The sequence below is a fragment of the Aulostomus chinensis genome, chromosome 17 (assembly GCF_037954235.1).
Source record: "Aulostomus chinensis isolate RoL2024-O1b breed Wild chromosome 17, RoL_Achi_v1.0, whole genome shotgun sequence".
Lineage (NCBI taxonomy): Eukaryota > Metazoa > Chordata > Actinopteri > Syngnathiformes > Aulostomidae > Aulostomus > Aulostomus chinensis.
In genome coordinates, this window is record NC_141336.1 from 13,643,473 (window position 1) to 13,665,526 (window position 22,054).

Below are 22,054 nucleotides of genomic sequence, written 5' to 3' on the forward strand. Positions count from 1 at the left end.
TTATACCTCCACACGCTCAAATGAATATAGGAGGCCTCATTTTAGCTCCAGGGCTCCAGAGGGAACAAGCATAGTTTCACTATGCCGTACCCCAAAGAGGCCTCTTGCCTGCAGGGCTGCTGATGGGTGCACCTGGCCCCTGCAGCCTGGTCGTACGCAAAGAGTAAAACCCCACACAGCGTACATCCCATAAACCATCTGTCCTGTTATGCCTCAGTAATATAAACTGGTGTCTTTGCGGACATTAAATATTTTCTGTTGTGAATTGGGGTTGTTTTTACCCCCACTACTCTGGTCCTAGGTGTACATGTGTGAGATGATGAGATATAATTTCAGACCCCACAGGGACTGACTAAACCCAACTTAGTCCTTCTATGCAGTGAGGGGAGGCTTCTTTTTAGGAGTGATTATACAGAAATATTAACCTTCCTCCTCTCAGTCTTGCTCTTTGTACGATTTTGGAGAAGCCTCAGCGTGAATACTGCTGGCAGCTCTGCTTCATATCTGATTTTGTGGTAAACTCATTGAGAGTCAGGGAAGATTTCATCTCAACACAACTTAACAAATACATTTGTTTCATCCTTCGACAATGCTTCCAGGCACGCTGTTCTTTTGGACTATTGCTCATCGTGACCTCTCCATGTAGCGATCTTGCTCTGTGTTTTATTTTATTTTACTGGTCCTTGTCTATCTGTGTTGTGATTGTTGTCTCTATGGTATTTATTAACTGGTGTGTTGTGTCGTTGAATGTTTCTTAAATATCTTACGACAACTTAATTTCCCCTCACGGGATGAATAAATTTGACTTTGACTCCTACAGTAGGTGACAGCTGGTGCAGAGAAACATCCCTGTTGTGCAAAATTTGGATGGAAATTGCTTTGTGTTTTTGTTCTGATACTGGCGATCAGTAAACTGGTCATCTTTATTTGAATTTTACAAATTAATTCTAAATTGATAAAAAAAATTAAATTCAATCCTTTTGCATTCATCCCCTTTTCACTCATTTTCATTCAGGTTAAATATAGAGCTTTGTGATCTAACTTCAAGTCAATATGCAGTTCCAATTTTTAAGTTTTTTTTTTTTGCTTTATTGTTAAATTTCTAAAGCATATATTCATACAATATCTCGGCCGTGTGTGTGTGTGTGTGTAATTGTTTGAGCTCCGTGTATTGGGGGAGGCTGTATCTGCACCGCCCCCGTCGGTGTGCGCGGTGGGCAACATCAAGCTCAATCTGCCCCCGGACTGGTCCTCTATCTCAGCTCCTTGCACTGTCTCTCTCTCTCTCTCTCTCTCTCTCTCTCTCTCTCTCTCTCTCACACACACACACACACACACACACACACGCACACACACCTCACATACTCAGCATACACACATCTCTCTCTCTCTCTCTCTCTCTCTCTCTCTCTCTCTCTCTCTCTCACACACACACACATACACACTCACACACATATTTACATACTGGAACACTACCACGACCTGGTGCTTCAATTAGCGCTCTCCGACGGATCCCTGGCGGGGACAGTTTGAATTTTTCATAACAGCCTCCTTGGATTTTGTTCATGTGGCATTAGAGCCCTTTCGTATCGCTGTTTGTACATCTGAGCCCCTTTGGAAGATAAATGTTCGGTGAATGGGAAACGCCGACACAGAGGCACCGCTACCTTTCCTCAGACTTGGCCACCACGCTCACGCTTCCCTTGGAGAGACCGGAGACCGTGTCTGCGCTCTGCGGGGCCGGACGCGCATCGTCTGGGAGGAGTAGGGAGGATGGAGGCGTTTTTTGTAGAGGTAAGCCATTGAGAATGTGTGTCACTGTTATCGAGCAAAACATCGTGACATATAAGACGATCTTGGCATCGCATAAATCAGCGCTCATATATCACTGCATTTACTGCAGTATGATTTACACGGGGTTTTGGTTGATGGCAGGTGTTGCTTTGCCAAGTAGCCTCGACCGCAACCGTTCCTCACCGTCTTGACACGAAACCATAAGAAATTAGCATGCTTGCTGAACGTTATATCGATTAAAAACAAACGGTGTTCATCTCAGGATCATTGCAGAGTATTAAGGCCCGGCTACCGGCTTGCTGATCTACTGCAGAGCCGAGCCGCAGATAAATTGGCCAAACGAGAGCTGACACGGGCTTTTGCATCCATAAGGCTGGCTCTGGGATTAAAGTCAATCTGTTAACGGAGGGTACACGGTGTTGGCCTGGGTTACAGCAACAGTACGCTGCTGCTGCTGCTGCTGCTGCTGTTAGAGGAGACCACCACCTCTCCTGCATTTTAAGTGCGCCGTGAACGGGATAGAGAAGGGATGGATGGGTGGGTATGGGCCGGTGCACAGCTGCGGGAGTTGAGGAGGGGGTGTGGGAGGGTCGTTCTCTCGGGGAGTGGAAGGGGGAGGAGGTGCGGGATGAGAGACATATGTGTGTAGGTGAGATATGAAGGGTTACATCGAGCATCATGATGGAATATTAAATAAATCCTTGCACTCTTCATGCACTGTAGGCTATGCTTGGAAAAATCCCCTCACTTGATTTCATCTCAGTCTTGTTATTGCTCTCATTGCACACCACCACCCCCACACCACCCCCACACCACCCCCACACACACCCTTCTTTAATTCATTTGTGTTGTGGTCTGCAAACACACACATTCACACAATCTCACGAAACATCATCATGTCTTCTTTGATGCCAGTATCCGTCCTTTCCAAGCTACTTATCCCCCCTGCCTCTTAAGTTAATCTGATACGGGTTTAAATGTCTCTCACACTGGCTGTGATGTCATGACTTTTATTATGGTGTGTAAGTGCTCTTGTGTGTGTTGGGCAGTGTTGATCGTAGCTGCTCTTTTTGTGTTTGTTGCTGGGAAATATGATGCATCCCGTCCTGACAGCAACACTTGAATTGTGGCTACCATGTGATTTATTTGTTTTCAGGTCACATTAATAATATAATGACACACAGCAACAGCAAAATGTACCAGCCATCCCTCTCTCTGATATATTGATCCTTGCATTGATTGACTGACCACCCTAGCAAACCCCACAGCCCCACACAGCAAAGACTTTGAAAGCCTGTTGTTAAAATGGACCGACTTATTGAGTTATGATGTTCAGGCCTGCAGTACTGCATACAATGAATATCTAACACATGCAGAAATGACTTCATCTAGTCGGGGGCCGCTGACTGATCAGTCCAAGGGTGTTATCCGACATCAACTCAGTTTCACTGCTTCATCTTTCCATCTCTCAAACTTATTTCCTTCATTTTTTTGCCCTATCCTTTCACCAGAAAGAGTAAACAGCTGATCTCTCTTTTGGTCTCCCTCTCAACCCAGGCAGAAAACATGATAGCTGGCTGGCCAGCCGAGCGTGAAATGTCAGGTGGATTTAGACTACAGAGTAATCCTTTCATATTCAAACTGGGCTGGTTACTAGTAGAATATAGAACCTGTAGTGACTTTAAAAGTTCTGAATCGAAACAAAAATACAGAAGGCCTCCCTGGTTATGTTAAAAAAAATACACACCCCTCTATTAAGAGGATGCTTTGAAGGTTCTCAGAGTGTTCAGAGAACGTCTCTGCTGGATTAAAGGATGTTGCCTTGTAACGTATTTGACTGATTTACAAGGAAGATGCTGTGGCAACTCTTTACAGTCCTTATCAGCAAATGAACATTTTACAACAGAACTTTTCATCTGCATTTAACCAGATGAAAGGGAGACTGGAAAACCAGTTTGCCCTGTTGCTCAAATTATCGGGCACGCACTGGGAACATATTGCAATGACCCCTGAACAATTCCCTAAGAATTCACAGAACATAACCCTGTCCTTCAGAGAATTGTTGATGCCCTTTAATTCAGCGGGGAAATTCTCGGACCGTCACCTCGATGTGAACACTCACCTCAGTTCCTCAATGAAGCGATAGTGTTACCCCTTCCGATTTCCGATGCGTCTATAAAGACATTTATTGGGACAATTTTGTGATTTTGAATCGCTTTAAATCATTCCAGTGTTAGAAATATACGCAAATACGAATGTGTAACTTCCTCCATGTTGTGTGTTTCCAGAGCTCCCTCTGGGTGACTCTTGCTGGTTCCAGGGTTGTTGTTCAAACCTCGTGTAATTCTTCAGCTGCAGCTTTACCTGAGCGCGGTGGTGTTTGGCTGCAGGGGTTGGACAGAAAAAGATCCTGGTTTCTCTTGTTTGTCTAATCGATAGATAGAGTGGCAATTCCTTTCAGTTACAAGTAGCTCAGAGTGACCTTAGTAGGCAACAAGCCCAGTTTGTTCCGGTTGCTGAAGGTTCTCCAACTTCTGAGCAAAAGAGAACGCCACAGCCCCCCCCCCCCACTACCGTTTTTCTCTAGTCATATAGCAACAATTTCCAAAATATTTCCATTTCAGAGAAAGCACAATTTAAGGAATCAAACAACAGCAGTGAAATGATGGACTTTTAAATGCAGATGGTGAAATATATCTTTAACGGGCCCAAAAAAATCCAACAAAAAAAAAAACCCAATCCATTCGAGAAAAAATTATAACAATTTTGTTTTAGTTAATTCTGATGAAAGATAACTATACACATGAAAAATGTACATATATTGCTACATTCAATCGATTATCACAAAATTGGTAAGTGAATAAATTCTGTGCCAAGAACTTGGAATGGAAACACACAGTAAAATGTAATCAGTGTGATACAATTGACAGAATAAAAAAAACAAAAAACAAAAAAAAACAGAGTCTTCAGTGAGAATGGTTTGAAAATTCTGGAGCATTTTCTATGTTGAATACCCAAAGGTAAAAGAGTCTTCCGGGCAAAGTTGAGTAATCGTCACCAATTTAATCTGGCCATGTCAACAAAATGCAGTGAACCATGTTCTGAAGAGCGCCTCTTCGCTGAAACACTACAGTGTTTGTTGACACGGCCCGAATAATTTGGTGAAAGTGAGATTAGTCAACTCTGCCCTGAGGATCTGTGTGTGTCTTCTTCATTTAATTTTCAATACCGGAACTGTAGATTTTCATTTAACACCACAAAAACAAACACTAGGAAGGGGGACCCTCTCCTGTATCTAGTACCTTGGTGCTGGGAGCTAGCTGGCTAGATTGAAGGCGCTCTCGTGTTTGTAGGGTATATTAAACTGGGGCTAGAAGACAGTTAGCTTAGCTTAGAATAAACACTGGATACAGGGGGAATAGCCGGCCTTGCTCTGTTTAAAGGCAGCACAATCTCGCCACTTCCTTGACACTGAAGGGAAATTAGTTTTTTATCAGCTGACAGAGATGTTTAAAGGAACACTTGATTGACAAAATTTTATTTCACGTGCTCACACATAGGTGCAGGGAGCTTGCTCTTACACCGCTGCCTCAATTCTATGTGTCCCCAGAATGCAGAAAGTGCCAGCCACATTCAGTATACTTAGCATGAAAGCTAATGGCATCAGCTGGTAGCTAATGGCATCAGCTGGTCACGCTTGCTCACAAGCTGAGGAGGACGTGCATCATACGAGACGATGCACTAGGATGTTTAGATAGTTTCACTGTTGTCTGTTGATGGCTCGTCCCCGCTCCTTAAGGTTGGCGCTAAACTTTGTTTTAGATTCAAAGTGTTTGTGGGTGAACGAGAATACAGCTGGTGAAAGAGGGCATGGATTATACCAGATGATGCGCTTGAAAGTTGATACTCTACATTTTTTAAACAGTTTTGCCGCTCTTAGTAGTTGTAGTTGTAGTAGCTGAATATACATGGCTGGCTCTTTCTGCATTCCGGAGTTACACGTATAAAGAAGTGATACAGCAAAAGAAAGCAAAGTCTTTGCGAGCCTGAGGCATCAATGTGCGAGTACTCGAAAGACAAAACACAATTTTGTTGTTGAAATATTGCTTTAAGAATGGAGCTCATTAATCTGAGGCTTGTTATTCTTAGTTGTCGGCTTGCCTGCTCGATGTGCTACAGGTCCACTGAGTCTGCACTTTTCAAAAACATTTAACATAATAATAATGAAGTATGCTTTGGAAACTGGGTTACAAGATACATTTTTGTCAAGGTTGCCCAGCGAGTCAGTGATTTAACGAGCGTTTTCAAGCGGTTCTGACCATGTTCTTCTGGCATGCTGCATATTCTCTCCCTGGTGTTTCTGATTGCATGGCAACTGCTGTAAAATTACCATTCAAACACAAACCACATCAATCGTGTCATCCAATTCTCGGCCTTTAAAAAAATCTGAACAACTCCACACGTTACCTCTTCAGTTCTCAAAAAAAAAAAAAAAGAAGAATTTTTTGTACAGTTCCACGGGAAGCATTCAAACTGCATCTGCTAATGCAGATTGAATGATCGAAAGAGAACAGCTTGTGGTATGATAATTTACTCCTCAGGTAAATAAAAACAACATTATTGTTGGAAACATACAGTGTGGATAACTCTTTTCGTTGTATTTTTCCTTCCGTCCAGATACACTGAGAATGATCTCTTTTAAATCTTGTGTTTGTTACCGTAAAAACAGCTGCATTTTCCCTGGAAACTTCTAACCTTTCACTTTCTATTCACATGACAGCTCTGTAGTGTAATGTATATGTCTCCTTAACCTGTGAGTTATTCATTGGGATGTACCGTGTGATTCCCACCACCTGAATCTCTCTCTGCGGGCATTAATGAGATGAGATTTGGTCTCAGGGGCTTCTGTTTGTGTCGGTAGATCTGGGCTGGATTACAGGTGTCCAGTCACCATGAACTGATAACCAGGAGACAGACAGGTGTGAATACGGAGTGAACAGCTTTGGTTACTCTGTGACACGTGATCACGCGCCTCCTATCGTGGCTGCTGCTTCACTTTTCACACTTTTCCCGTCTCCCTCCGCCTCCTCTTCACACCGTCACTCTCCTCAGATTATGTAGCTGAACAGGCTTTAAATCATTATTTATTACTTCGCAATTTGTCGAGTGTACTTAGCCGACATATACCATATTGGAACTACTTATCGGGCCATGAAAGCTCTCTCGCCAAGGTTGATTTTTCACGCAAAGAACCAGCTCTACAGTAAAATATTAATCATGTGGATGCGCTCTGTATGGCTGATTGAAAATAAACTGAAACATTTATGCAAGCCAACCAAAACATATAAAAGCAGCTTCAGAGTAGAAAGCATGGAACAACAACAAAAAAAAAGACAAAAAAACCCCCCCAACAACAACAACCCAAAATCAATCCTTTCCTTCGTGCGGGGTGCATTTAACCCATCCAACAACAATGTAAAAAGCTTAGGGGTAAATTTAGCGGAGGCTGTGTCCATAGAGTTTGGTCCAATTTATACAGGATTTGGTATGAGCTGCAGGAAGCTGGTTCAGTGGAGGGAAGGGAATAGTCACTGGAGATGTGTGACCTATATTCAGTAGCTCCAAACACATTTGTTCTGCTTAGGAGCTGCATCAGCTTTGCCTCTCTCTTTCTCGTCATTGTCGTTCCCTTCCCTCTGATGCTCTCTCTCCCCGCGGCCACTCTCTCTTGGTGCGTCTCCATCTCCTTCAACAAACAGCACAGCTCCGCTAGTTCCCCGCCTCCTTCTGGCACACTTTTTTTTTTCTCCCTCTCTCACTTTTATTCCTGTCTCACTCCCCTGCTCGTTCTGCATGCGCAGGCATGACGCTACAACTCCACGTTAGTCAAACTGCATTAAAGCTGTTTTACTTAATGAAACTCTCTCAGAACCGTTTTTTCCTCTTTTAAAAGAGCTTTTAATAGCAGCTGGGAAGTGGGAAAGTTCCTTTTTGGAACGGAGCGTTTTCATCACAAGCAGGCAACGTCAGCACCTCCACAAAACCAGCTTTATTCAACAACCATGTGATCAACTGTATAAATAAAATACACATGAAATAAAGCAGGTGACGGTTTAGACAAATGTTACCTGTGTTACACAGGAAGCTTCACAATCGTTTCACTTCACTATTGTAGGCGAACTAAATTAACAACAAAGAGACACATTTTGGCACGGAGCAGGTACGTTTCTCATTCGTCTCCACAAATGCAGCCACGTTTTGTGACGTCAAAATCTACTTTATCGAGCTTTCAAAGACTCTCCGCTTCCTTGTGGGATATTCTGAGTTTGAGAACTGTTCAGTGTGTCATCCTACAGTCATGAGTGCGCTGTAAATTCTGATATGACTGCAGTTTAGAACCAGCTCATAAGTTATGGGGTTTAATGAAGCCTCACTAAACATTTAATAACTGAGTTTGTCATGGATAACATTATAAGGAAAGCTGTGTTGAATATTCTGCTCTCCACAATGTTAAACACACCTCTCAATAGGATGCAACCTCAATAATAAGCTTGAACTTAAATTTACATTTCTGACAGTGTCAATCAAAACTAAATATGATTATCTTTATAATCACTTCCGAACTGATTTGATCATGCAAGATTGTACAAATGTATGTAATAAAGTGGCATGGGAGAGTCAGTCATGGCATAATGCCATAATTACACCATTAATATTTATGTAGTACTATATGAGTGTATAAGGAGTGTTTTGTAGCATTGACACAATGATCTGGGTCATCTACTGTGCTCCATAAGTGAGTGTATTTGATCTCAACACCCTGCTGATGGCAAACATGTTGGGATCAGTCATATTAGTCACTTTCTAATCATTATAGTGTTATAACAAGAGTTTGACTTTATATCCTCATTAAATTGCAATTACTTCTGGATTTTTTAAGTTCTTGCCAGTTTAGTTGATATTTTTAGATTATTAAACGGGATTCAAGTGCATTTAAAATTGTGATATGTACAATCCTAAATTGGTAAGAGGCTCATAAACTATATATAAGAAATGAACATTACTAAGTTTGAATATTAAATGTGTTTCCAAAATTACTTTAACTTCCCTTTGTATGTTTCTCTTCTTGTATGCGGTAAGGTTGAGTCAGACTTATTTTTATTGCGCAAAATCACAAATTTGTCTCTTCGGGCCCAACAAGCTACGCTAACAGCTGCTAGCATTTCCATTTGCATTATGAAAACACTCTCTAAATTGATAAAGACATAACAGTATACATCACAGTTCCCTGCACTGGAACTCCATTTCCCAGCACCCACTAATGCCTGAAGGAAAAAAGGCTGTTTCCATGGAGCCCTGTTTCCTCACTGTTGCTGTGGAGTCCTGTTGCCATGGTACTGGTGGGGGTGTGTGACTGTAGTTTAATCCAAGATGAGAGAGAATGTGATAATTAGCAGACTGCTCAAAACTGGCCTCTTAAAGAGGATTTAAACTATATACACACGCACACACATGCGCACACACACACACACACACACACACACACACAATAACATTAACAGCTGCTTCTATCCGCTGCCTTTATCCCCGTCTGTAATTTAGCAGTATACTCTGATCTGCTTTACTTTGGATAAATCATTTGTTTGTTTTAGGATTCAGGACGGGTTAAAAGGTCATTATTCCAAAGCTTCAGATATTCTAGAGTAAAAGTACAGCACTTCTCCAGTAATACAGTGTAGTAGAGCTGATATCTTCCCCGTGTGTGTGTGTGTGTGTAGATTTGTGTGCATATTAATGACAGTATGGGAAGAAGAGGGGACATTTTGTTGGCTTGCAAAGAGGTAGAAAGGGGGCCATTTTAGAGTTAAATATAAGGGGAGGTCAGGGGATGTATGTAAGCAGGTCCATATGGATGTGTTTTGCATCTCTGGGTGTGATATGATTTCCAGAAATTTACTTAGTTTTTTATATATTTTTTTAGATAATTTAAACCTTTTATTAGTGACTTTGTCTGTGTCTGTATTTGACCCAGATGTTTTATACCTGCAGTGTTGAATTTCAACTGTAATCCCACTGACAGATGTGACTCATATAGGACAGGTGACACCCGCACACCCATTCACAAACACACGCACACACCCACACTCTCTCTCTCTCTCTCTTTCTCTCTCTCTCTCTCACACACACAGACACAGACACACACACACACTCAAGTTGTTACTTTCCTTCCCCCGCCGCCATAATCCACTGAAAGCCTTTCTGTCCTGATTGTATTATCACCTTTAATGGAATATTACTGACACAGTTTAGGTCAATGACGTAAGCTGCGTCGCTCAATGCCAGCAGAATCTTATGGCTTTATCGCAACTTTGGTGAAATAAAACAAACAAAAACAAAAACAAACTCATGTGCCTCTCAAAAATCGTTTTCTTTTTTAAGCTCTTCTAACGCTGCCAGAAAATAACGGTAAAAATGTTGCGTAGTTAGCATGAGAAGAAGTATGATTAAATAAAATTGGACACCATTCATGGAAAGTTCTTGCGCAAAATGTCTTCTTAAAAGTTCTTAAAAACATTAAAACCCTCATTTTACTCTACGAGACTGGATGACAAAATCAGGGGCTAAAAAAAAGAGAAAATCTTGTTGTGTTTAAGAACAAATTTGTGAGTAAGAAAATTTCATGAATGAAGCCAAGTTGCCACACACATTTTTTTCCTTCATTATTTTTTTCAAAATTATATTAATGGGGACAGGAAAACAACAGAAACCCATTAGCGATGAAGATAAACGCAGCATCCATTAACAAACGAGCTACTAAAAGTAGTCCCACATCTGTGATTAATGCATCCCCTCCTCTCTTCGCCTGATTAGGTCACATCCAGCCACGCCCACATCCCCTCCACAATCAGACACGCATCACTGGCAGAAGCTTATGACGGTTGAGGATGTATAAAATGTTAATAAAACAACATGATCTCCAAAAAAAAACAAAACAGTTTTTGGATGTGTGTCGGATGTTTAGCAGTAGCACTCAGACAAACACACACAGTCAAAGTTATCTCTGAACGCACCCCTGACCTTTAGTCTCCAGAGAGCCTACCTACCCCCCCCCCCCCCCCCCCCCATTATCTTCATGTCCTCCTTCATGCTGGAGGTCTTTAATTTTCCCCCATGAGCTTCTGTAGCTACTGGTCAGCTCCTTCACTCATCTTTTATTTATCCGTCTCTTTCTTTTTCTCTCCCTCTCCCCCCACTACTTGTAACCTCTCGTCCATTTTTTGACAGTCAGCTTGTCAGATATGGTTTTATCCCTGTGAGTCACTCCTCTCTCTCTTTTTGTAACTGTTAATAGTTTATATTGGACTTGAAAAAAGAAAAGAATTAAAACACAGATTTCAAGTTATCAGGCGGTTTTCATGAAATCATATAAACACTGTCACTAGGAAAAAAAAAACCCCTTCATTCCATATATGGTTAAGTGCACTAAACGTCTCATTTCCTTTTTGACCCTCCAGGTTGTCTCCTCTTATTTTATTACGCTTTTAACTACGACTTTTCTTCTGCAACTGCAATTTTGGAAATGTTCAAGTCTGTGGTAACATTTCACCAATATTGTATAGTGATTATATTTTGCATCACTGATTTGATCAATGGGCTGTGCCACAGCAGCCATTTTGTCATATTATTATAAGATGAGGTGGAATTAAACACACTTACAATGAGACCCTAAAGTTATTTGTTTTTACTTCTACTACAGAACAATTCTGCTTAAAAATGTTTAGTTCTTAAGGATATACTGTGTGTGATTTGTAGATTTTTCCTTTCATACTTTTTTGAAATTATAAGTTTTTCCAAGTTGTTTGTTTACAACAGAAGTGAATTGATAGAATGAGCAAATCCTTCATCTTTCAGATCCATCTAACACCTGCGTAAAGACATCTGTGCTTCCATTTTCTGCTTGTTGTACTTTTTAAAAAGTATTCAGCGTTCTTCACCTTTCAGTTTATTTTAGCTTCAGCTTTTCAGTATTTTTTTTTAGCCTTCAAGCTATTTCCAGGCCTTTACACCTTTTTTTTTCAGCCAAGTCTTTCAGCATTCATTTGACATTTTTGTAGAAAATAGCTGATAATCAAGTATTAATTGAGTTCCATGTACGTGGATCACTAACCTAATGGGTATGTCAAGAACTAGAGTTGGATCGGAATTAATTTGACCAGTTATTACTATATTTACCCTGCTATGACGTCAAAATATCTGCTGAGCTTCAAATCAGTATCGATTGTACAGGCGCAGCACAATAAAATAGAAAATCTGTCAAATTCTGGTTGCGTTTGTGTGTTTTACTGTAAAAGTGAAGCTCAGTTGAGGTTCATAAATGACGCCTGAATGTGCAGTTTGAATGCACGCTTGACAGTGATGATATGTTTGTGTCAGGAAATGATCAGTGTTTGTTGGAGCGTGAGTGTCTAGGGGTGTGTTCTTCATCAGAGAGAGAGTTTGTTCATCAAATGGCACAGCGGTCAATGTGATCGCTCGAGCAGAAACTCAAGACCTTTATCAGACACACACACACACACACACACACACACACACACACACACACACACACACACTGTCTGTGCGTTCAGTAAGGAAAAACTGTCATATGGTCAGGATGGTCTCTCTTATGTCCTCTCCCTAAGTGCTTCACTCTTGAAAGAACTAACCTGCTCCATTTTTTTTCTGAGAGTAAAACCATGCATGGCGATGTTTATGCAGAATCTTCCTTGAATTAATTCGATTCTCTAAAGAAAAATTTGGTGATAACCTTCTTCAAATGGTAGAACATTATGACCCATTATTCTTTTTTTTGATACTGTTTTATTATTATCTATTATTAGATAGAGATTGGATAGACAGGAAACAGGAGGGTTAGGAGGACACTGATTTGTGGGATATTCCTATGATATTATTTTACACTCGCAGAGCTTTAAAGTGGATGGCACGGTGGTGCAGTGGTCAGCACTGTCACCTCACAGCAAGAAGGCTCTGGGTCCGAGTCCCAGCTCAGGCACGGGATCTTTCTGTGTGAGTCTGCATGTTCTCCCTGTTCCTGTGTGGGTTCTCTCTGGTACTCCAGCTTCCTCCCACAGTCCAAAGACATCAAGAGGGGACGAGGCTGATTGATACTCTAAATTGACCGTAGGTGTGACTGTGAGTGTGAATGGTTGTCTGTCTCTATGTGTTGGCCCTGTGATGGACTGGTGACCTGTCCAGGGTGAACCCTGCCTCTTGCACGAAGGCTGCTGGGACCGCCTCCAGCCCCCCCGTGACCTTTAACAGGATAAGCAGAAGAAAATGGAAGGATGGATGGAGCTTTTAAGTTAGCATTTTCATGGCCACATTTTATTGATATGATTTTAACATCCTTATATCATTAGGATACAACAATCACTGAACTTTTTTTAGCTGGGACAAGTAGTGCTATAACACATGAAGCACTGCAGTAGACATTTCCTACATGTTCTAATATTGTCAGTTGAAGGATTTGTATTATTTCAAATACAACCTTCCTGTGTGGAGTTCACATGTTTCTTCCAGTGTTAGCGTGGGTTCCCTCTGGGTGCTCCCTGCTTCCCCTTACATGCCAAAAACATGCAAGTTAGGTTAATTGGAAATGTTAAAATTACCCATGAATGTGAAGGGTTGTCTGTCTTTATATGTGAGCCAAGTGATGGACTGGTGACTCCTCTAGGGTGTACCCCACCTCCTGCCCCATGATAGCTGGGATACCCCCACCCCCACCACCTAATCTGAACAGGATAGGTAGTTGATGATGGATGAATGAATGATTTCAAATAATGTGCAATATCATTAGGAAAACAAAATGTACACCCATTTGCAAGCCATTGTCAATCAGAAAAATAATTCTTCCTGCTGTTTGGCAAAAACATTCAAACTTTACCTCACCCACCAAAACCCACCTTCCTTCCTTGTTTGTTGCCTCAAATTATCCATACAAACTGATCATCCTGGGCAGCTGCCGTGTTATTTTATTTTAGCGAACAGTGCATTTTTTTAGGTGTAGTAAGTATTCATGCCCGAGTGCAGCGAGAGATCTACCAGTCATTTGAAGTACAGCTCACTTGAGATGACAAACATAACTACAGTAATTGCAGCACAAAGAGCAGCGAATAGAGCTTCTCAAGCAGATTTTTTTGCTGGTCTTTCAGTGCCTTTCAAGACGGGAGGGCGGGGGGGTCACGTTTGAGGGTAAAGTGACAATGAGGTTTAATGGAGCTTGTTGAAAAGGTGATGACTGAGCCGTCGGCCGAGCTTTGACTGCTTTCAGGTTCAGATTTCATTGGTAATAGCGCAAAGAAAGCTTGGGAGTTTGTTGTCATGCAGGGCCATTCTGTATGCCTGAGCCAGTAAAGGCTGGGGGTGTAGGACGAGAAGGAGCACAAGTATGTAGGTTGTATGGTGGCAGGTCATTAATAACATTCTGTCTCCTCCTTACCCCAGAGATCGTATGGCACCAGCCTAGGACATCGATCTGGGGCTTAAGTCCAATTAACTTAAAGCCAAGAATGGAGAGAACTACATGAGTAGTGTAAATAAGAGGAGGAGAGAAGGAAGCTTCTGTATATTGGATGTAATCGTTTGCTAAAACGTCCTAAAGGTTCAGTATTAGAGGTTTGAATGGGGTCAGAGCCTGTCATCAGTTGTATTGTTATATTATATTATCTGTTATAACAGGATGGAGTGAAATACTGGTTCACAAAGCCTGAGGCGAGTGGTGGTCACCGGGTCAAGTCATGGCATCAACATCTTTATACGGACTTTGTGTGCTGGAATCTGACTGGGGACGGACGAGACAGACTGACTGACTGCACAGAGAGATGGGGGGGGAGGGAGGGAGAGAGAGAGAGAGAGAGAGAGAGAGAGAGAGAGAGAGATGCGAAGTGGCTATATATAGAGAGTTGTTGAGGAGAGAATGGACGGACAGCAGTGGAGGCTCTTGAATTTTTTAATTGTCGGAGTGGTTCTTGGTGTTTGCAGGCTTGTAACTGCAAAGATAATGAATTAGCATTAAAGGTAACATGTAGTCTGCTGCACAGCTCAGACTTTCGTTAGGTATTTTCAGGTGAAGCCGAGAGTGAGATTAATTCTCATATACCATTGTGGTGTGAGCTAGATGCTAACATTAGCATGTACTGTAGCTCTCAGTACTTGGTAGTTTTTTAAGTTACCCTCTGACATCGCATGGCTACTGTCTTTAACAAGTAACTTGTCATATATAGGATGGGGCAAAGAAAAAAAGACGCAAAATTGATGCAGTGACATTAGACGATACATTGCAGAATGTGGATACCATTGTATCACAGTATAGTGTAGGTGTTTTTTTCTCTTTCTCTAGGTCTTTTTCTGGTTTAAAAGCTGCATTAGAATAAAACATGTGATATTCTGACCTTATGACACTGTTCTCATATTTAACTTTACCCAATTAGCCATTAAATACACATTATGGGTCATTATGATTATTTCTGAAAAATGTTTTTGTTTTAATAGCTTCCGTGTTTGATTCTGACCACGTCGCACAGCCTGCGTTAACTTACAGCATTACCTGCTCAGAAAAGACATTTTTAAAAATGTTTTTTTCTTTCTTCACACACGTTGATAACATCATGCAGTACTTTGCCCATGGAAGATGCAATATCAATTTGACACCTCTTAATGACTTATGTCACAAATGGTCATAGAAAAAAAACTCTACACTTTCCCCTTGCAGAAAGACGCTCATCAGCGAAAGGTGGTGGCATCCCTATGGAGTTAAAATCATGCCAAAACGTCACAAACACACAAAACATGTACTTGAAGGATATTTTTTTGTAATTGAAGAAATATGTTTCTTTGTATGTGTAAAACATGCTGTAGCATGATGTTCTGAAGCATGATGTATTTGGTTGATAGGTATGTTTCTTACCTTCAAAAACAAAATGCATTAGTTTGTGAACGATGTTTTGTATTTGCAAATCACACTGACTTTGCTTGTGAATGGTTGGGCGTGAGTAAAACATGTTTTGTGTGTTTGTGAGGTTTTGGCATGGTTTTAACTCCATACATCTCCTCGAACTGTAGCTACAAGCTTGTGCTCTCTGAGTGACAGCTGTAACTGTACTGGTGCTTTGGCTTTGAAAAGAAGATTTTTATATTTTTTTTATTTTGAGGAATGTACCCTACATGGGTGTGTGTGTGTGTGTGTGTGTGTGTGTGTGTGTGTGTGTGTGTGTGTGTGTGTGTATGTGTGTTTGTGTGTGTGTGTATATATATGTATATATGAAGCAGTGATTGGTCCTTCTGCTTGTGCTGCTGATGAAGAAATTATTTGTGGCAATCCGGAGCAATCCAATTGTGTGTGTGTGTGTGTGTGTGTGTGTGTGTGTGTGTGTGTGTGTGTGTGTGTGTGTATATGTATATATGAAGCAGTGATTGGTCCTTCTGCTTGTGCTACTGATGAAGAAATTATTTGTGGCAATCCGGAGCAATCCAATTGTGTGTGTGTGTGTGTGTGTGTGTGTGTGTGTGTATATATATGTATATATGAAGCAGTGATTGGTCCTTCTGCTTGTGCTACTGATGAAGAAATTATTTGTGGCAATCCAGAGCAATCCAATTGTGTGTGTGTGTGTGTGTGTGTGTGTGTGTGTGTGTGCGCGCGCGTGTGTGTGTGTGTGTACATGTACTATGTGTGTGTGTCTGGTTTACTCCATTGCCTGGGGCATGACTGGTTTCCCCATCATCAGTGTGTCTGTGTGTGTCAGATGGAGTGAAAGAAAAAGACAAAAGGAGACCCATGGAGAGGAGAAGTTAAAAAAAGAGGGAATGCTTGGGGGTGTGGGACCATCTGTTGCTAAAACTATGCATTTCCACTCTTCCTTAGTTCCTCCAGATGAACACATCTGGCACCCCTCAGACTCTTCTCAGGGCTCGAATCCCATCTCTACCTTTAGAATTTGTTGGGAAACTTAATTCCTACCATAAGATCAATCTCACATTACTTTAATGCATCAAACTATTGAATTATTAAACACACAAATGCGCTTAATGGTGTAGCATTAGTTGAATCAAAAGCAGTTAATATAATGAAATAAAAACCTTGGTGCTGCATTTATTTTCATTCTCATTTAATAAGTTCATGTGGTAGACAATAAATGTCAGAAAATAGTTCAAACATCCTCTTTTGTCATATTAGTAGTTGTTAGCTGTAAAAACTGCTCTTTTCAGCTGTTTTTGTGTCTGTCTCTGACACAAACTTGCACGTCTGAAGGTTGTGCACAGTATCTCAGCTGTGCCAGCTCATCTTTCAGTCCATGTCTCCAGCTTCTCATACTCTGTTCCTGATGCTGTTGTTCCTTGGGATCACTACTACTGCTATTATTACTCTCTGCTTCCACCACCATGTCTGGTTGGTTACGCAGCACCGCCCTGGTATTATTGAGGTTGCAGTTGGATTGTAGAGCTAAACTAAAGACGATGCTGATAAGAAAGGTTGGTCCAAACATGAACAGCGCCTGATTTTTCAGTCTGGAACTCCAAGCCCCAAAGGATCTTAGCGCTGCCATTATGAATCACCTTTACTGGTGTCGTCTATATAAAAACTAGGACTTCCAGTCTGTGTTCTACACTCAGATATTCTTGCTCATCATCCCAGCCGCTTGGCTCGGCCTTTCTGTGTGTGTTTTTACAGCAAACATCTTTCATCCTGCTACTATGCGAGACTGTCAGGGGTTTCTTGTGCAGCCTGCATCTGAGGGCTTGTCTGGTGGGATAGACCCCTGCCTCTGCTGATCTAATGTGTTCTTGTGCTATTACTGTCCACATTAAGATGCCAGCCTATTATTCCAGCTGGGTATCTAATAACTTTCTTTTTCCGACATATGTGGTAGACTTAATGTATCTCATTGAACTGGCTCCTGCTTTTCATATGTAGGACAGTACTCTCACCAGTCCTGAATGTCTGCTGCTCCTCGGTGCATCACAGTATAAATTGCACAATCCCAGCACACTACTTTTCCTTTTGTTGTTGTTGTTGTTGTTGATTTTTTTTACTTGTTTTGATCTTTTAAAATGTAACTTCTATACACAGATTTATACTAGTTTAGATGGAGGATATGAGCTGGGCACAGGCCATTTTTCATCTTTACCATTCTTCACCGACTACATCCTCTTCTTCATCCTCTGCTCCTTCCTCTTCTGCTCCTCCTCGTCCCCCTAAACTGTTATGCTGTACCCGATTTTAGGGCTTTGAGATCAGAGGTCATTGAGTGTGTGAAAGAGGGCTTTGTCTGGGTGCAGAGATGTCGGAAGAGTACACTTCCCTTGACCCTTGATCAACCACACACACGCTCACAGGCACACACACACACACACACACACACACACACACACACACACTGTTGCTTAACCGCTGAGGTAGAGAAAGTCCAGATGTTGCTGTCTTTATCTCTCATTAAACACATCTGCAACATATAGACGCACATCATATAGACGCACCGGTGGAAGTGTGTTACAAGCTGTAAGACGAGGGTGCATGTACCCCCCCCCCCCACACACACACACACACATTATAATCAATCCACCAACTACATGTAAATCCAGGATTAAAGCTAACTGAGGTGCTGCATTTATTTCTCATTTTATTCATCATTCATTTTAAACCTCTTTGGATTCTTAGGCCATTTTTCTTTCAAATCTTAATTTTTTTGTGTTTTGTTTTTTCAGAGCGCATCATATCTTTTTTGAATGAGACCATGTCAATAAACTTTTCTTTGTGGACACCCCGCTGTGCATTATTAGTTCCCGCTCAATGGATTTTCTATACGATTGCAACAAGATTATCAAAAATATAACAAAAGTCATCATGAATTTTAAACTCAGTTAAGTTTTATGATGTCACCTGGTTTCACAGCTTAACTTGAATCTTTGTGTCTGATTCAGGGGGCCCGTGTTTGGGTCAGAGAGAAGGAACAGCTGGTTCCCGCCACTGTCAACTCCTGTGGAGATGGAACCCTGGTTGTCACTACTGACTATGGAGAGGTAAGAACTCACACATGCTGTTCACGCCTGTCATATTCAATCATGATCGCATGTAATAGATTATCAAGTACTGTCAAGGCCTGCCAAGGTGTCTTTGTGACCTGTCAAGCATGTGATAACTTATTAGACAGTTCACAGCAGCAAGTTTTCATGTTTGTTTGTTTTTTACACAAGTGAACAAAGGAAATCCTGGATCTGGACTTGGATATGATGGGGTTTTTTTTTCCTACAAAGTCAAAACTGTATTGGACTTTAGCCGTTAAGTAAGAGAATTTTGAAGTTGATGCTGCGATAAACTGGCTGCCGGTGTTATGATCTTAAGACTGGGTTGATACGCAGAGTCTTTTTGGTCTTAGACACGATTCGGTTATGATTTTGTGATATTTTGACTGTTGTTGAAGGAGGATTTTGTCATTTAACTACTGGTAGTTCTTCAGAGTGTCTGATGAACTGTGCAAGTTTGTTAATACATCAACATATATATATATATATATATATATATATATATATATATATATATGTGTGTGTGTTTATGCATCATCTGCATTTATGTGTCTGATATAACATTTTTCTTTGTGAGATTATATAAATACTAAAATAACAGAGGTTCAAGACTTGACTCTTGTAGAGAGCTTTATATACAGCCACCGATAGATACAGATTTGTCTCGAGGGTAGCACTTTATAAAGAAATGTTCAATTTGTCAATAGGTTGTGATCAAAATCAGAAGTGAGGTCCAATAACACAGACTAAACTTAACAGAATCTATGCTGCAAATAATAACATTCAATTGCATAAATGTCAATCGGTACCAGCCTGTTTTGATAGGAGCATCCAGATGATTTTTTTTTATGGCTTTATTATTGCAGTTTTAGAAGTTTTGCATCAGTGAACTGCAGTACTAGTCGATATACTGTAAAAATGTCAGTGTTTGATAGCTGCCGAGGGAAATCTACAGATGTTGCTAGTAAGACGTCATCTGTTTTAGATAAATGTCAGCATGAAGGTCAAGCTGTTGTGAAGGTTCATCCTCTCCTGTGCGGATCAATAGACTGTCCTGGTCATGATGCTCTACTTTCATACCTCATTTCCTTCCTTCCTTCCTTCCTTCCTTCCTTCCTTCCATGTCCTCCTGTTCCTAATCCTTTTCTGCCTCATACATTTACAAAAAAGCGTCACTGACACATATTCAGCTTCCAGAGGAGAGTTAGAATAGATGAAGAGCCTTATGGTAGCACATGTTTGTTTCAAGATGTCAGATGTCAGGACATGATTGCCTTTAGTCCTTCAAAATGTCAAATCCAGGCAGCTGCCCCGACACCACACCCCCTGCCAAAATAATGTAACTGAATGTTCAATCTCATTAAGAGTATGCGTACGCACATGCTCATCTAATCTGTATCAGAGGGAGGACATGCACACATTGCTCTTTGGGTTTAATGTTTTTTGATGCCTGATGTGTTTGCGCTCACACACACACACACATACACGCGCGTGCGCACACACACACACACACACACACGTGCGCACGTGCTCCAGTTGGCAGCTTTGAGACAAAGCTAATAATAGACTCAGTTCTTTGGCTCTTACTTAAGAGACTCAGCCCTCCTGTTATACCCTCAAAGAACATCCACATCTTCCACAAATGAATTTCTGTTTCAGGCCTTTTAGGACCTTTCAAAACACAAAATGACAACATCTACAGTAAAAGCATCATTTTTTGTTGTACCGGCTTCAGTGTTTCTCTCTGGGAACACAGCAGGGATAGACAGGCATTTCCCAAAATAGAGGATGGGATATAGGAGCGGGCATTCTCTTTGCTCTAGATTATGAATGGCCTTAACCTTCCCAACCCCCATCCAGCTCTCCCTGCCTCCCTTTGCTCTCCCTCTGCTAGCTGTCAGTGTTTAAATGTTAGATCTGCTGGAGGTGGTGAATATTTGATAGAGAATCAGCAGGATCTGGGAATTAAACCTGTTAAAAACATGCAAACACTCCCATGCTCCCACTCCTCCCAGTTGATCTGCCCAGCGCTCCCCCGATCCTGCTCAAAAACCCCAGAAGTCTTTTAACAGATTCTGCTGGAATGAAACCAATGATACACCTGTATTCATGCCAACATGGTAGAACACGCGCAACCATGCAAAATTTAACAGCAAATAATAATAGTTGTTTTAATTGTCCTCTCATAGTCTCTGCCCTGCTGCGCTGTCACACTGGTTCTGTAATCTACAGACTCTGACCCAGTTCACCACATTACCAATTCTGGGTTACAAATGCTGTGGCTGCAAAACTACAAGCCTTCATGTCAAATAAGCACAACTGCAGCTACTGGGGTCATGCAATCTTTCCCAGTCAGTTTTACTTTCACATTACAGTGGAGATGCTGCTCACTGTTGCCACATCCTGCAAAAGCATTTATTTGAATTAAGGTGTTGTGTTAAGTTCTTATGCTAACAGCAGGTCCTCAGGCATGTGATGGCTTGCTGCTGAAGTGATGTCACAACCCAAGCTTTGGTGAAAGTGCGAAGCCCTACACAACAATTTTTTTGGTCATTTTTAAAAAGGTTCGTTGAGCGTTGCTTAATCGGCAGTGATGGGAGGCTTTGGTTACATCAGTTCGTGGGATTCATCCATTAATTTTCAGCTGCTTAACTGTGCCTGGGGTGCAGTGGAAGCAGGCACGGTAGCTCAGCACTTCCCGGGGTCTCCCAAGGTTTTCCCACTCCAGATGAGATTAACTAGTCAGTCACTGCTCTGTCCTCAGACAGGTTGCAAGAAACTAATGTCAGTCACTTGTTTTTTGCAATGTCATTCATTCATAAATTCTAAAACACTCAGCTATTATTCATTAAAAAGCCACAATGTTTGTTATCAGCACCATTTTAATGCTTCGGACAGCAGAATCTGCACCTACTGTAATTTGAGGGTGCATAGGGTCTCTTGGTTTATCAGTAATAAACAGGAAGTAACTGAGATCATTCATAATTCCAATCATATCCACAGACATGGGCGACACACAGCGGACTCTCTTGACTTGTTAAGCTCATGGTTCCGCCGCAGCAAAGTCTTCTTCGCTCTGCGCTCTTTCCTATTCTGTAAATGTTGACCTCATCTGATTATCTCGTTTGTGCATGATTAATTACTACAGCAGCAGCGTAACAACTGGTGCCGCTGAGAT

The 22,054-nt window shown here is 41.4% G+C and overlaps 1 protein-coding gene across 2 annotated transcripts in view; it reads left to right on the top strand.

Moving 5' to 3' along the window:
• Window positions 1-1,436: 1,436 nt before the first annotated feature.
• myo10l1 (myosin X, like 1) overlaps window positions 1,437-22,054 on the top strand; it is a 47,170-nt gene continuing 26,552 nt past the window's right edge. For both annotated transcript variants that reach the window (XM_086182457.1, XM_086182458.1), the window contains exons 1-2: window positions 1,437-1,794; window positions 18,775-18,873. In XM_086182457.1, the coding sequence (XP_086038583.1) occupies window positions 1,774-1,794; window positions 18,775-18,873 (120 nt within the window). In that variant the 5' untranslated portion in view covers window positions 1,437-1,773. The remainder of the gene's footprint in view (window positions 1,795-18,774; window positions 18,874-22,054) is intronic.